This window comes from Ranitomeya variabilis, chromosome 7 (assembly GCF_051348905.1).
Source record: "Ranitomeya variabilis isolate aRanVar5 chromosome 7, aRanVar5.hap1, whole genome shotgun sequence".
Classification (NCBI taxonomy): domain Eukaryota; kingdom Metazoa; phylum Chordata; class Amphibia; order Anura; family Dendrobatidae; genus Ranitomeya; species Ranitomeya variabilis.
The window spans coordinates 182,630,827-182,647,807 of record NC_135238.1 but is presented as its reverse complement, the minus strand read 5'-3'; the positions used below and the strand labels follow the sequence as shown (position 1 = coordinate 182,647,807).

Sequence of the window (16,981 nt, the reverse complement as noted above, 5' to 3'; positions counted from 1 at the left end):
CCATTGCCTCATATGTCAGTGTTTTGCTTGTGGCTGTGTTGCTTTTATTTGCACAAAAGTTATTAAACAGTCACAATATTTGATGAATTTTGACATATCTTTAAATTATAACATTTCTTTCCAGAGCAGAGCGGCGTTTGTGATTTCTTAGTGCAGCAAAATATATATTTTTTTACATTTCACAATCTTACCTACTGTGTAATAATATGGAGTAGTCACAAACATCTTGGCATAATTAACTCCCCCAAGAGATCTCCGAGAAATAAGTGGATTTGATGGTATATGGATCTCTTACTGTTACCTTCTGAGCAAAAAAAGAAAACAAACAAAAAACAACTTTTTAATATTCTAAGGATTATTCCTTATTGCATATCCATAAATCGCACAATATACTTTTGCAGTGGAGAATATTAAAGGGATTGTTCACTTTCAGAAAAGTGGACCCCAAACACTCTAAAATAACAAACAGAGCAGGTACATGTCCTCCCCGGTTTCAGTGCCGGTTCCCTCTCGCTGCTCCGGTCTCAGTTTGGGCTGCAGAGATGACGTTATGTCCGACAGCCCAAATCACCGCTGTAGTCAATCACTAAGGCTGGTTTCACACTTGCGTTTTGATCTGCAGCGTTTTAAAAAAAAACGCGTGTGGTGAAAAAACGCATGTAAACGCGGCAAAACACCACGTTTTTTAGACGCATGCGTTTTTGCATGCAGAAAAAAAAACGTGGTGTTTTGCGGCATTTACATGCGTTTTTTCCTGCGTTTGCGTTTTTTAAACGCAGGCTGAGAAGTGTGTGACAGCTGCCAATCATCAAAATCAACTAGAAAACCCACTAAAAACAGAAATAGCTAGGGTTAGGGTTAGGATCCCTAGTAACCCTAGGGATCCTAACCCTAACCCTAGGGATCCTAACCCTAACCCTAACCCTAGGGATCCTAACCCTAAGGGTTAGGATCGTAACCCTAACCCTAAGGGTTAGGGTTAGGATCCCTAGGGTTAGGGTTTGGATCCCTAGGGTTAGGATCCCTAGGGTTACTAGGGATCCTAACCTAAGGGTTAGGATCCCTAGTAACCCTAGGGTTAGGGTTTTCTTGTTTTTTCTTGTGTTTAGGGTTAGGGTTTTCTTGTTTTTTCTTGTGTTTTTCTATAAAAACGCATGCGTTGTTAACGCAAGCAAACGCATGTGCTTAAAAACGCATGCGTAGACAGCAATGCATTTTTTTGCCGCGAATAAACGCATGCGTTTTTTGCGGGAAAAAAACGCAGCTAGAAATTACTGCAGGTTGCATTTCTGCAAATGAACGCACGCGTCAAAAAACGCATGCGTTGCCGAAAACGCGTCAAAACGCACGCTAAAAAACGCATGCATTTTTTTAATGTTAAGTACAGAAAAAAAAACGCATGCGTTTTTTAGCGCTAAAACGCTGCAGATCAAAACGCAAGTGTGAAACCAGCCTAAGCTCAACGAGGTAGGCGGCAGAGCCTCTGTGCTCAGTGATTGGCTGCAGTGGTGCTGAGCACTGTCAACGCAACATCACTGTTAAAACACTGAGACCAGAGCCTCAGCTGGGAGCCGGCACTGGAATTTGAGCGCTGATTTTTTTTTTTTTATCATGTGTCACTCAATTTTTTTTTTTTTTTTCTTAAGCATACAAAAACAAACTAACAACTAAATGAATAAAACGAGCCCCGCACCTCTATGCTTCATCTGTCGACAGTATTCTTCATGAAACCATGGGACTTGGTATTCCGGGCACTCGAGACAAACCGCCCGATTTAATTGCATCAGGCGCATTCGTATCTTGGCACTTTTGTCAGGCAGAAAAGCTAAAAAATAATATAATTAGTGAAGAAAGAGAAAATCTACAACACACAGAAATCAAAAGCGTTCCCAACATGTGATACTGAGCCTGCGCCGTACATAGCGGGTGCCAGCGGCGTTACACAGCCAGCACCCGCCTGTAACACTATGACTGGCGCTAGCCTCGATTGCCCACTGTACCCCACCCCCCAAGAGACCATGGGGTGGCCATGGGTTATTAGTGCAGTGGGGGTCTATTAAAGGCTATTATTGTCATCAGATTAGTACTCCTGTAAAGTTTTAGGCATCATAGGAGACTGAGATTTTTACTTTGTACTACTATCCAGTTTCAAAATACAAAAAAATCCCAAAATAAAAATTACATTACATTATATATATATATATATATAATTTTTTTTTTTTTTTTTTTCTTACATATGTGAACCCTTCTATATAAAAGGTTTTAAGTACCCCAAAATGGTGACAATCTTGTTTGACCTCCCAGAACCATGTATGACCTTGTCAACTGATCGTGCATCTTTATTTCAATGGAGTAAAGGATCAGGTTGGTTGATATCAAAGATCCTCATTTCCCAAACATTTGATAAAAAAAAACAAGGCCTAATACATTGGTTCCAATAATGGAACAATGGGAAAAACAAAACAAAAAACTTCCAGATCTCAGAAAAAGTCACAAACTTAAAAATGTTCATGCACAAAAAGTTCTGATTTTCTTGTTGCCACTGAAATATAAAGAACCTAACCCCCACCATTGGTGAAAAAAAAGAAAAAGGAACTAAAACAAACAAGACAACTATAAACGTTCCGACTTGAAGAGTCACACTGCTGGGTTATTGTTTAAAAAAAAACAAACAACAACAATGGCAGAATTGCGTCTTTTTTTCACCATTTCACTGCTCTTGGAATTTTGTGTGTGCATTATACGGTTAACTGAATTCATTACAATTTGTCTTGTGCAAAAATAACAAATTAATATTGAAAATTGAAAGTAGAATGATAAAAAAAATAACAGAAAATAAATAATAATTAAAAACAAAACAAAAAAAAATTGCCCAGTTGTGTAAGGGTTAAATAAAAGCTTTATTAAATTTTATAGGGTATTAGGCTTTTTGTGCCGGGTCTCGCACCAGGATGGGTAATGCAGGTAAAGCTGCAAAGAAATATTCGATTTATATTAGCCGACCCTGATGACAGATGTTGGGGAAATGAGGATGGGGCATATTTGCAAAGTGATCCCTTACCCCATTAAAATAAAGATGCACGCTCAGAAGACACGAGCATACATGGTGCTGGGAGATCAGAGAAGACAAAGCCTCCCATATGTACGGCCAGCCTAAGTCCTAGGGGCAACATGAGCAATATAGAACCTAAATGGATAAAGGTGGAGCATTCGCTCACATGACACTTACTGTCCAGTTCGGAATCCAGTTTAGTTAGGAAACGAATATTGAAAATGGCTTTAATCAGATCTTCTGGGAAATACTGTGCAACAGCAAGAGTGAAGCCCACCAGAACCAAGAGATGAGGAGGGAAGGAGTCTGGAAGGTAAAATAACACAACCACTATCTTATACATTTTTTTTTTTCATTCCTGATCTGATATTAGACGAAGCTGAAGTATTAAAGAGTTTTCATTTTTATTTCATAAATCAATAGCACTCATAAAAATAAGTCTTATCAGACAAATCGGCTTTTTTTTTCCTCTCCTCCTGGACTGATCTTTCACGCTCAGTTCATGAGTAAAATCTTCCATTACTGAGATAGGAGACAGCTGGTGCTCATAAAGTTCCATGGAGAAGTGTAACTGACGATTCAGAAGAACTTACAGCGGAAAGTCTGTGTCCGTCTCCACCTCCTCTCCATAGAATTTTATAAGCACCAACCTATCTCACAGTAATGGGAAAATCTGTCTATATAGAGAATGGAGATTGAAAGGAGGGGAAGTAGCACATTTCTCTCATAGAATATATTACAAAATCGCCAGTCACTCTTTAAGAATAAGGTATGTTAGCAGGAGGAGGAATCAGCCCGACCCCTCTGGGCAAATTCCATTCATTTTTACGGATCTGTTCACATCTGCACCGGCGGCTCGGCTACTGGTTACGGAGTCTTTAATGGAAAAGATACTGCTGTCAGAAACCAATGGGAAATGACAGCCGCCGCTGGGATCAGATGACACAGAGGTGAACGGAGCCTTATGGAATGTGTCTGTTTCCTAGGGCTTAAAATGCGTAAATGCGGCGATGTCACTCAGCTACAATATGTAAAATCCAATAATAATATATATAATCACTTACAAATGGATAATTACATGAAATCAAATAAAGAACCAAGGGTATAGGGAAAGTGTATGATACAGTTTCTGAAGGTCTTGTCATTGATCATCTGTCCTCTGCATGTCAAAAGCTAGAAGGTGTTTGTGAAGCCCAACCTATTTTTGGATGTCTAGCATTATTTCTAGCCGGTAAACAAGTGTAACTAAGCAACCTAACATGAGATAATGCATAGAATGATAAGGAATACTCTGGAATCTACTTTTATGGTATAGACCATTGGCATGGAACTGTGTTACCTTATGTGGATATTATGTAGGAGAAAATAGAAACCCATGAAAGTCTATGGGACGGATTTGTATATAAACCGTCTCTTCTCAGCATGTGGTGGAGTCCTCATACCTTGAGCCTCTCTACATGGACGAACACATCATCATGCCACAAGACCATATGTAAGATCTCTGCTTGCTTTCATTTTCTTTTTAACCTAATACTTGAATTTGTGTAATGAACTTATAATTTACTTTTTCTTCATTTTTGTAATCACTCTTTTTGAATGGACATTAAATGAGTTCTGTTTTATCCACACAATTCTATTTTTGCTTTTCTTCCCAATCCTCACTAAGATACATTTTTTCTAACATTTTGGCGAGCCATAGCCAGATCTGATTTTTTGTCTTTTCTGTGAGGAATTTCAGCCTTTTCAGGGGGGAGGATTGCTAAAACACCTGTTTTGAGTTGTTAAAAGGCACAGAAATTCTACTATATCGTGTTACAAAAGTCAGACTGAACCTACACACAGAAGTGAGGATATGTGATACAAGTCTCATCTGCACGGAACTCTGAGGAATCCATAAAGACACAGGAGGACCCTCCATTGACGATTGGATCATTCCAGGAGGAAAAGAAATTACATAGGTGAGAGGAATGGAGTGTATCCATGAATATTCTAAAAAGAGTAATATACAGTTTCAGTTTGTTCATAGCCATACAAACGCACAGTTATGGTCTAGTTTGTATAGCCAATGTGAAGCAGAGAATCTTAAAATTGATAAGAAGTTTTTTTCTATAAAAAGTTGCAAAGGAGGCTTCAGAATGTAATGCACATGGTCCGAGTGTACAATAATTTAGTTTTTGATAAAACTGAAACACAGACACAAATATGTACTATTACACAAGACATTGGTCATACTGACACACAAGGTGACACACAAGGTGGCACACAAGAAGCTGATGGAGATTACTTTGACTGTCCAAATTGTTTGATATTGTCTGAACATATTGAACAATTGGAAGATCAAATTGATACCAGAACAGAATTATTGTCCAAATTGAGACAAGATATTAAAAAAGCTTCTGTTGTTACACGATCAAAAGACCAAGAAGATAATGCTGCTTCTGCTTCATTTATACCTGACACACAAGAATTAGATGAATCAGTAGATTTACATGCAGAAGAATTGCAACGGAAAAAATTCCATGACAGAGTTGCACGCATTAATCTAAAAATACACGATCAGTTAATGAAAATTGCAAAAGACATTCCAAAATTCAATGATAAGATGGATGCCTTTTACAATGCAGACATTTTTGAATCAAACACAGACAAATACAATCTTAATGATGAACAGAAGAACAAGATTTTCAAAGTATGGTTACCCTCACATATGGGAAGAAGGTTACAGACCACACCCAGATTAAATGAGAACCATGAATTGACACATAGTACAAGAGAGGACAGACTTAGGCAATTAAATTCTTACATCACAGGAGAAGCCACTCCGAATGCTGAAATTTTGGAATCATTAAAAACTAATATTAATGAGGATCCATTTGTATTTTTGGTAAAATTTGAGCAGGCCTATAGAATGGTGATGGAAATTGGGCCTAATCAGGAACCAACATCCATGATCAGATTTTTTGTGAAAAAGTTCAAATATTTGGATCCTGCCTCAGAACAAATGGCTAGTACTCAGCCATCATTGCAAGAAGCAACAGTTTTTATCGACAGAGTAAGGAGATCCATGAAGCAAAATCAGGTGAAGGCTAAAATAGCTGTAATTCATGAAAAAGAGGACAGTCAGCTGAAACCTAGACCCACAGTAACATTCAAGAGCAGAGATTACGTAGAACAAAGAGGTAAAAATACTACACAAAGAAACAATATCCATTGTTATTTCTGTGGTATACCTGGACACTTAAAGTGGCAATGCAGAAAATTCTTGAGAGCAGAATCAGAGACAGGTACACAAGGGACAGGTAATCTTGGAAGGGAAAATGGTCTCATGCCAAAATTATCCACCAGACCTTCTGCACCTCCATTACAGTCTAATGCCCCCACTCACACTGACAACAGACAAACGCAGTCTCCATATGCACCATTAATCAGACAGATCAGAGAGATGACAGTTAAGGAGACTGAGTCCAGAAATAGAATGCCGAGTGCTCTCAAAAAGGACACTGGACTTCTCCCATCTCCTTCATCCTTCTGACAATCACAGACTACTCCTACTGGAATTTGTGACTCGAGTTACATTAGATGAATGTGGAAGACCATTTGTCAAGGTAAATCTAGCAGGACAGAATGTTGTATTTCTCATTGATACAGGAGCTCAGTTAAGTGTCACAAATCTTGATCTGAAGACACAACCAGATTCACCAGTTTGTACAATTGTTGGTTTTAGTGGAAAAGGTGGAACTAGAGCAACCTTAGTTACTGATGTGATATTGGAAATACCTAGTTCTTTCAAAACAGGAATTGACATTTGGTATTGTCGTGACTCTGAAAATATACTTGGCACGGATTTTATGCAGAAATTTGGATGGGTTGTTGATCTAGGAAATCAGGTGATCTGGAAGGATTCCAATGGTTGTAAACCTGTAGTCATTGATCCTAGTGATTATAGCCATGTTGGAAGTATTTGCTTAAATGATGTTGTGTCAACAGATCATCTGTGGCCTGAAACTGGTGGTGATGAGGTATTGACAGAAATTGTACAGCTTTTTCCTTCTCTTTGGGCTCAGTTCAGGAATGAAGTAGGGACCATGAAAGATGTTATTGTAAATGTCGAGGGGCGCGACCCTCCTCCTCAGCGTCAGTATAAATTGCCTCCAGAATCAATTGAGTCTATGTCAAAGATCATACAGGAATTGTTAAAGCAAGGTGTCATCAGAAAGGCTAATTCTGTAAGTAACAATCCTTTGTGGTGTGTTTTGAAGTCTGATGGTTCTTATCGGATGATATTGGATCTGCGGATGTTTAATAAACATACTCCCAATGTAGCACCCATTGTTGCAGATACTCATGACATGATGGCAAGGTTGAATGCAAAGGCAAAATACTTTTCTGTACTAGACATCAGTAATGGTTTTTTCAGTATACCTCTTGAAAAGAGTTGTCAGTACAAGTTTGCTTTTACTTTCTTGGATGAGCAATACCTTTTTTGCAGGTTACCTCAGGGAGCTCATTTGTCACCGAGTATATTTCATCAGGCATTGGCAAAGGTATTAGCTAAATTTTCAAGGCCAGACTGTATTTTACAGTATGTGGATGATATTTTGCTATCCACAGAAGATAAGGAGTCACATGTTTCACTTCTGAAAGAGTTGTTTGAGCTGCTGCATGATGCAGGGTTGAAATTGAACACAAAAAAGGTCAAATTGCTGCAGACTGAGGTCAGATTCTTAGGGGTATTGTTGAGCCCAGGTAAAAGACAACCATTGCAGGAACGGATCGATGCAATTGCTTCTTTGCCAGTTCCAACATCACACAAGGCAGTACGACATTTCTTGGGTCTTATAAATTTTTCAAGGGAGTTCATTGAGAATTTTGCAGACAAAGCCAGGTCTTTGTATGATCTTTTAAAATTTGAAAATAGTGAGTATTTTGGTCCTTGGGGTGATGAACAACAAACCTCATTTGAACAATTGAAAATGAATTTACAAACTGCACCTGCTTTGTCCACAGTAGATCCTACGGCTCCATTTGCTTTGCAAGTGCACACATCAGAGACTTCTGTGTCTGCTGTGCTGCTACAGTTGCAAGGAGAAGAGTGGAGAATTTTGGGCTATTTTTCTAAGCTTCTCTCACCTGTTGAAAGAGGGTTTGAGACATGTGCAAGACACCTGGTAGGTGTGTACTTTGCAGTCAAAGCAACTGAACACATTGTTGGATTCAACAAAATCACTTTGCAAACTCCTCATTCTACACTAAAACTTCTCTTTGAGAATAATATCCCAGGTGTGTCACATCAGAGATTTGCTCATTGGTTATTGTCATTGTCTCCCAAACAAATTGAGGTAGATTACAAAGCCAAATATGTTCTTCCTCAGTTGATGCAATATGAAGGACAAACTCATGATTGTTTGCAGTCTTTTCAGGATCCATGTCCATCGCTTTTCAGACGGAAGGCAGAGGCAACAGATGAACCAATTTTTGTTGATGGTTCCAGATTTTATGCAGATGGACATTACTATGCAGGATATTCCATTTTTTATCCTAAAAGAGAACAGGTAGTAAAACACAAATTACCAAGTCATTTTTCAGCTCAAAGGGCAGAACTAGAAGCAGTAAAAATGGTGCTACAGCTGAACGAAGCTGATGATCAGTGTCCCATTGTAATCTACAGTGATAGCTCCTATGTTGTTAGATCACTGACAGATTATTTGCCAGTTTGGGAAAAAAGAGGCTATGTAGATTCTTCAAATAAGACTCTTGTACATAGTGACACACTGAAAACAATTTTCAAAATAGCATCAAAAACCCCTAATGGTTTTGCTATTGTCAAAGTACCAGCCCATAAAAAAACTGATGATGAATTATCTGTAGGAAATGCTACTGCAGATAGGTTAGCCAAAGAGGCAGCCCTGACAGGAGAAGAAGTGTTTCAACCAGAGATTATTGAGCTTTTAGCAGTTCAAAGAACGGACACGCATATCCCTTCTTTTGCGGAAGAACAGGAGAAAGACACATCTCTTGTTGCTTCCCGGGTTGATCCAAAACCTCCCTTTGTTTGTGAAAACGGGGTTTTGTGTCATGACTTAAACGGGGAGTTGCGTCCTGTTGTACCAAAACATCTACAGGCTGAGTTCACAAAATATAATCATGAAAGTTTGGGTCATTTGGGCCAACAGAAATTGTTAGACATTCTCAGAGAGAAATTTTACTGGGAAAAGATGAAGGAGACAGTACAAAGTATTGTCCAATCATGTCTCATTTGTGCCCAAATTAATCCAAGACCAAAAGGACAGAAACCGCCACTACTCCGAACCGCACCTGCAGATGGTCCATGGTCTACACTACAAATCGACTACATTGGTCCGTTACCATCAGGTAAAAATGGTCTCAGGTACGCATTGGTTGTGGTAGATGTTTTTTCCAAATGGGTTGAAATTTTACCTGTCAGAAAAGATGATGCTTTGTCTACAGCTAGAGCATTAGTTAATCATGTCTTTTGTACTTGGGGGATCCCAAGAATGATCTCCTCTGATCGAGGAAGTCACTTTACAGGAAAAATCATGCAAGCCGTTTGTACTATTCTAGGGGTACAACAACAGTTCCATGTACCTTACCATCCACAGTCTGCTGGTATTGTGGAAAGGATGAATAGAACAATAAAATCCAGAATTGCCAAGATGCTATTGGACAAAGGCAATACTTGGGTTGATGCCGTACCTTTTGTATTGTTGAGTGTGAGAGGAACAACTTCTTCCACAACTCAGTTCACTCCTTTTGTACTAATGACAGGAAGAAAAATGCCATTGATTTTTCCACATGAACCATTTTTGTCCACATCTCAAAAAGATGCTGTTGCAAGGTCCAAATGGTTGCAATTGTTGCAGGAAAATTTTAAAACAATTCTTCCTCATGCTGCATCAAGAATGCAGAGAATGGAGCCACCATATGAGTCCAAATTCAAAAAAGGGGCTCAGGTGATGATCAAAACTTTCAGGAAGAATGGACCTTGGGAAAGTAACTGGGAAGGTCCCTTTGATATCATTGAAACCATGGGACAAGTTATGATTCTTGTGCAACGAGCATCAAACGTGGTTAAAAATACCCGCAGGCAACAAAGAGTGTGGGTACATGTTGATCAATGCAAATTGTATATTGCAAAATAATGATACTGCATTTCTTTTAGGAAGAAATGAATTCCAATAAGAGCTGGAATACGGAACACCATGACCTTGATGGAAGGGATTCAACACCAATCCTTCGAGAAAAGACGACAGTTCCCAGGAAAAGTTACTATCTGATGGGAATCGCATTTCTGCTGCTATGTACTATTTCAACTGTGATCTACGCAGAAGACATCTTACATCGTGAAACAAACACTAGTGAAGTGAATGAACCTTTCGAAAGAACTCTACATTCGAGGAAACCAAGAGGATCAAGTTTACAAAACCTTAAAGATGAAGATATACCGGACAATTCAGTAGATATTACTGGAAACATCTGCATGGGTTATGGGGTGAAATGCTGTATTGAGCTACACTTCATACACGACACTGACATAATATTACATGCTACTACAGGACCTAAGGCTGGGTTTATACAGTTACAAGGAGATTATGTACATAATAATAAGACGGGTACATGGGAATGTAATCCTACAGATGTGTTATACTGGAATATAGAGATAAGAGGTGAAGAGAAAACTGTGTGGTCAGGAGATATTACAAATGATATGATCACAAAAGGGAAAGTTGGAACATCCAAAACAGATATTTGGTTGAAAACACAACTTTTTGGGAAAACTTTAGATCCTTCATTACTTTCTATTACAGAAGGAGATGAAGATTGGGTAAAAACATGGAACTTCCAGATAACTAGAGAACCAGTACAAGTACAGGTATCTGTAATTTTTACAGTAACAAATACTATAGTTCCAGAAGTAAGGGTTACACCACAAACAGTACATAACCAAGAAAATATGTCTCCTTTGTCATTAAAATGCAACACAAGGTTAGAGTTACCTTCGGAGTCTTTGTTAACCTGGACCAAAGATAATTTATTTTTGGGAAGTTTTGCAAGTGGTCCAACAAATGTTATACACAGAGGTCAATCTGGAAATGTGAGATGGTTGAATAAGAATTTGATTTTTTCTGTAGATAATCCATCTCCTAAGGATTCTGGACTTTACCAATGTTGCGTTTTAACGAAAAATAATTACAAACAATGCAAAAATGTAAATGTAAATATATGGTCAGCAGTAGATAATGTTTGCACACAGACAAGATTTCAACCATCTACTCCTTTCCAAATTAACCAATTCCATTCTAAACCTATATTACGAGATGGAGTGTTTATGACTATGATATGGACTTTTAACATGTCTAATTGGAAAATTTCTTCTAGATATCCTCAATGTCAATCACATCTCATTAATATGGAAGTGGGAATAGAACAATGGTTTGGGAAAAGAACTCCAACACAAGTTAGAAGTAAGAGGGGAGTGTTGGAAGGTATTTTGGGGGGATTAGGTACAGTAGGAAGTCTAATTAACACTATGGACATACATACACTTAAATCAGATTTGGAAAATATTGGGTATATCGGAGGTAAAGGAGTAAAGATTCAGAAAAGTTTGAATCAAGTTCTTGAGAAAATGGTTTTGACTACTGCTTCTGTATTGGGGTCTTCTGTCTCACATCTACAAGATGCTACTTTAGCATTAATAGAAAGTGAACAGGAATCTCAAGTGGCCAAAACATGTCTAGAAATTCAGATTGAATATTCCACCAATCTAAAAATGATTGCACAAGCCTTACAAAGTGGAATTACTCCTTTAGGACTAATGAGAAATTTGCCTACAGAATATAGTTTTGCATTAAATCATACAGATTTGTGGGTAAATAAGTGGTTAGGATGTGACCAGGATATTTGTGTAGGAACATCACTGATTCCAGTGTCGGGAAGAGAAGAAACCCTAGTTCCTATAACTGTTCTGGGGATTCCTGTTAGTCACACACAATTGCTATATTATCAATTACAGTACACAGATTTTGCATTTGACGGAACAAACACTGAACAATTAGACATTTCTTCATGTTTAAATTTTGTTTCTAAGGTAATGTGTTTACCTGGACAGGATAAAGTCATTTATCATTCATGTTTCAATAATCATACCTCATGTCATGCCAGAGTTGAGAATGTACACACGATCCATGACTTGGTGACACCAGTAAGCGCTAAGAAGATTTGTTTCCAAGTTATGTCAGAGAAAGAAGTTGTTTCTGCATACTTTTCATCTTGTGTACATGCTGAAAATCTGACAATAGGTTTATATTGTATCGAGGGAAATGTGAAAACTCTCTCAAAGAAGGAAGGAAGTATTAATATTACGTTAATAGGTTCAAGAAACCTAAAAATCCTTCCAATACAGTTCAATTTGTCCCAAATAAATAATTTTCCTTGGAATATGTGGACAAATGAGATAAAGAAAGACAAGGGTTTGTTAAATTTGTTAACAAAACAATTAAAAGAAGCTGAAATTGTATTCAGACATGAGCAAGGTAATTTAAATGATATTGAACATGAATGGACGAGTATGTCAGGCTCATCTTGGTGGAAAAATTTAGGAAAATCAGTAACTAGTTGGTCACAGTCTTCAACGAAGATGGCAGTAGGAAATGTATTATCTAATCCGATTGTTATTATATTTATTATAGTTTTGCTGTGTATAATATATCAAATAGTTATTATGTGTAAAATTAAGAACATTTATAAAAAGATAAAGACAGAAATGAAAAAGGAAGATGACATTTTAAGAGAAATGCTGAAAAGAAAAATATAACTCTCTAATCTAATTTTAGTTTTCAAAACTCAGGTGACATTCGAGACAGATGTTAATACAAGGTTTTCAGAATAAAGAATGAATGTGATACGAATGGTGAGAGAAAGATTTTAGGGTTAATTATGATATTTTCAAATCATAATCAGGGGGGAATGTAAAATCCAAAAATAATATATATAATCACTTACAAATGGATAATTACATGAAATCAAATAAAGAACCAAGGGTATAGGGAAAGTGTATGATACAGTTTCTGAAGGTCTTGTCATTGACCATCTGTCCTCTGCATGTCAAAAGCTAGAAGGTGTTTGTGAAGCCCAACCTATATTTGGATGTCTAGCATTATTTCTAGCCGGTAAACAAGTGTAACTAAGCAACCTAACATGAGATAATGCATAGAATGATAAGGAATACTCTGGAATCTACTTTTATGGTATAGACCATTGGCATGGAACTGTGTTACCTTATGTGGATATTATGTAGGAGAAAATAGAAACCCATGAAAGTCTATGGGACGGATTTGTATATAAACCGTCTCTTCTCAGCATGTGGTGGAGTCCTCATACCTTGAGCCTCCCTACATGGACGAACACATCATCATGCCACAAGACCATATGTAAGATCTCTGCTTGCTTTCATTTTCTTTTTAACCTAATACTTGAATTTGTGTAATGAACTTATAATTTACTTTTTCTTCATTTTTGTAATCACTCTTTTTGAATGGACATTAAATGAGTTCTGTTTTATCCACACAATTCTATTTTTGCTTTTCTTCCCAATCCTCACTAAGATACATTTTTTCTAACACAATACCTTCATTTTCTTTGTGAAAAAGGAAGAAATAGATTAGAAAATGGTAGAATTCTTGTGCAGAACATGTTTTTTTTTGTTTTTTTTTTTTTAAGGGGAAGCGGTGTAGAGCAATGACTGCTGTACGTGGCGGCCTGTATTCTGATGATAGGTTGGACAGCGGCAGGGAAAAGAAATAATCTGCAGCTCAGGATCATAATATGGGATGACGTAGCAACTTTATTAAAATTATTTTAGACAAGGTCCCAATCCATAAAGATAAGGAAATTATAACATTAGGGCTACATTTTTTAGATGAAAACGGGACAATTCTTTTTTTTCCTCTTTTCTTCACTTGCCCGTGTGACCACAGTCTATAATATGGGAAATTCATCACTGAAATTCTGATGTGATTATCTGCACAATAACCACAATGTACTAAAAATAATAAAAAAAAGTTGTGGGGTTTAGGTTTTCTAATCTGCAGCTTGTTAATGATAATGTGGAATTTTTTGCATATTTTCACTTTTTGCAACGCGGAGGCGGAAATCACAGTAAGGCCGGCCTCACACTTGGCGTAAGACAATACACCACGTATTATACGTCCGTACTACGGCCGTAATACAGAGAAATGTTCCCAAAATAGTGATCCGTAGTCAGGGTGTTTCAGCGTATTTTGCGCATGGCATCCTCCGTATGTAATCCGTATGGCATCCGTACTGCGAGATTTTCGCGCAGGCTTGCAAAACCGACATCTAATGGATTTATGTGCTCAAATGTTCGGGAAAACATATATACAGTATATATATATATATATGTCATTGAGACACATATATATATATTCTGTATTTAGATTTCATTCAGCGCGATATCTGTGAACAGCCGGTAATTCAATTGCCGGCTTTTCATTTCTCCTGCACAAACCCGACATGATATGAGACATGGTTACATACAGTAAACCATCTCATATCCCCCTTTTTTTTGCATATTCCACACTACTAATGGTAGTAGTGTGTATGTGCAAAATTTCAGCGCTGTAGCTGCTGAAATAAAGGGTTAAATGGCGGAAAAAATTGGCGTGGGCTCCCGCGCAATTTTCTCCGCCAGAATGGTAAAGTCAGTGACTGAGGGCAGATATTAATAGCCAGGAGAGGGTCCATGGTTATTGGCCCCCCCGTGGCTAAAAACATCTTCCCCCAGCCACCCCAGAAAAGGCACATCTGGAAGATGCGCCTATTCTGGCACTTGGCCACTCTCTTCCCACTCCCTGTAGCGGTGGGATATGGGGTAATGAAGGGTTAATGCCACCTTGCTATTGGAAGGGGACATTAAGCCAGATTAATAATGGAGAGGAGTCAATTATGACACCTATCCATTATTAATCCAATTGTTGGAAAGGGTTAAAAAACACACACACACATGATTTAAAAGTATTTTAATGCAATAAACACAGCGGTTGTTGTAATAATTTATTGTTCTCTCAATCCATCAGGAACACCCTCGCTTGGAAAAATAATAAACGCACAAGATACATACCTTCTGGTGAACCGTCTCGTCCCACGAAGTAATCCATCTGAAGGGGTTAACTAATATTACAGGCACGAGCCCTGCTAAATGCAGCTGTGCTCCGTGCCTGTAATCCCCGGCAAATGAATGAAATGTAGGTCATTGACCTACATTTCCTTCAGTCGCGGTGATGCGCCCCCTGGTGGATGTCCTCATCTGATCTGGAGCGTGGGAAAAAGTTCCCAGGCTGCAGTTCATGAGAACATCCAGCAGGGGCGCCTCACCGCGACTGAAGGAAATGTAGGTCAATTACCTACATTTCATTCATTTGCCGGGGATTACAGGCACGGAGCACCGCTGCATTTAGCAGGGCTGTGCCTGTAATATTAGTTAACCCCTTCAGATGGATTACTTCGTGGGACGAGACGGTTCACCAGAAGGTATGTATCTTGTGCGTTTATTATTTTTCCAAGCGAGGGTGTTCCTGATGGATTGAGAGAACAATAAATTATTACAACAACCGCTGTGTTTATTTCATTAAAATACTTTTAAATCATGTGTGTGTGTGTTTTTTAACCCTTTCCAACAATTGGATTAATAATGGATAGGTGTCATAATTGACGCCTCTCCATTATTAATCTGGCTTAATGTCACCTTACAATAGCAAGGTGGCATTAACCCTTCATTACCCCATATCCCACCGCTACAGGGAGTGGGAAGAGAGTGGCCAAGTGCCAGAATAGGCGCATCTTCCAGATGTGCCTTTTCTGGGGTGGCTGGGGGCAGATGTTTGTAGCCAGGGGGGGGGCCAATAACCATGGACCCTCTCCTGGCTATTAATATCTGCCCTCAGTCACTGGCTTTACCATTCTGGCGGAGAAAATTGCGCGGGAGCCCACGCCAATTTTTTCCGCCATTTAACCCTTTATTTCAGCAGCTACAGCGCTGAAATTTTGCACATACACACTACTAACATTAGTAGTGTGGAATATGCAAAAAAAAGGGGGATATGAGATGGTTTACTGTATGTAAACCATGTCTCATATCATGTCGGGTTTGTGCAGGAGAAATGAAAAGCCGGCAATTGAATTACCGACTTTTCACTAACAGCGCTGCGTATTTCTCGCAAGTCACACTGCAGGTCCGTGTGGAATCCGTATTTTTCTCGCCCCCATAGACTTTCATTAGCGATTTTTTTGCGCAATACGCTGACAAACGCAGCATGCTGCGATTTTGTACGGCCGTAGAAAGCCGTATATTACGGATCCGTAATATACGGCTGATAGGAGCAGCCCCATTGAGAATAATTGTGCCGTTTATTTTGCGAGTTTTACGGACGTAATTTCTGCGCTCTTACGTCCGTAAAACTCGCTAGTGTGAGGCCGGCCTTAGAAAAATGTGTCTCTTTAATCTTCCAGGGCTGTGATTACTCTTGGGGTGAAGCGTGGCCAGATCTCCACTTATACTGAGAATACAATGAATACTTACTTAAATTAGCGAGAATATGCTGAATACACATTGTAAAGAATTCTTCTTCTCGCGGGGGATCATAGCCCAGATTGACAAAGGCAAATAAAACTCTGTTCAAGTCTGTGGGATGGATCTTAAAAAAACAAACAAAAAAATACATTATTAATCTGACAAATAGTCTTTACTAACACAGTGTGTACATGACATAGTCCAGTAAATGAGAGGGATTTCTGCAATCACAGCATTGATGATCTTTCCTAAGGATACCCCATCAGTGCAAATCACAGCTCAGGGGAGCACTACACCCATCAATCTGCTACTGCTGGGTC

General features: G+C 38.6%; 1 protein-coding gene across 1 annotated transcript in view; it reads right to left on the bottom strand.

The window, feature by feature from the left end:
* Positions 1–215: 215 nt before the first annotated feature.
* LOC143786275 (FAST kinase domain-containing protein 1, mitochondrial-like) overlaps positions 216–16,981 on the bottom strand; it is a 32,826-nt gene continuing 16,060 nt past the window's right edge. Inside the window, exons 7-10 of the mRNA XM_077275552.1 lie at positions 16,671–16,785; positions 3,230–3,358; positions 1,694–1,825; positions 216–304 (exon numbers count right to left, since the gene is read on the bottom strand). Coding sequence (XP_077131667.1) covers positions 216–304; positions 1,694–1,825; positions 3,230–3,358; positions 16,671–16,785 — 465 coding nt within the window. The remainder of the gene's footprint in view (positions 305–1,693; positions 1,826–3,229; positions 3,359–16,670; positions 16,786–16,981) is intronic.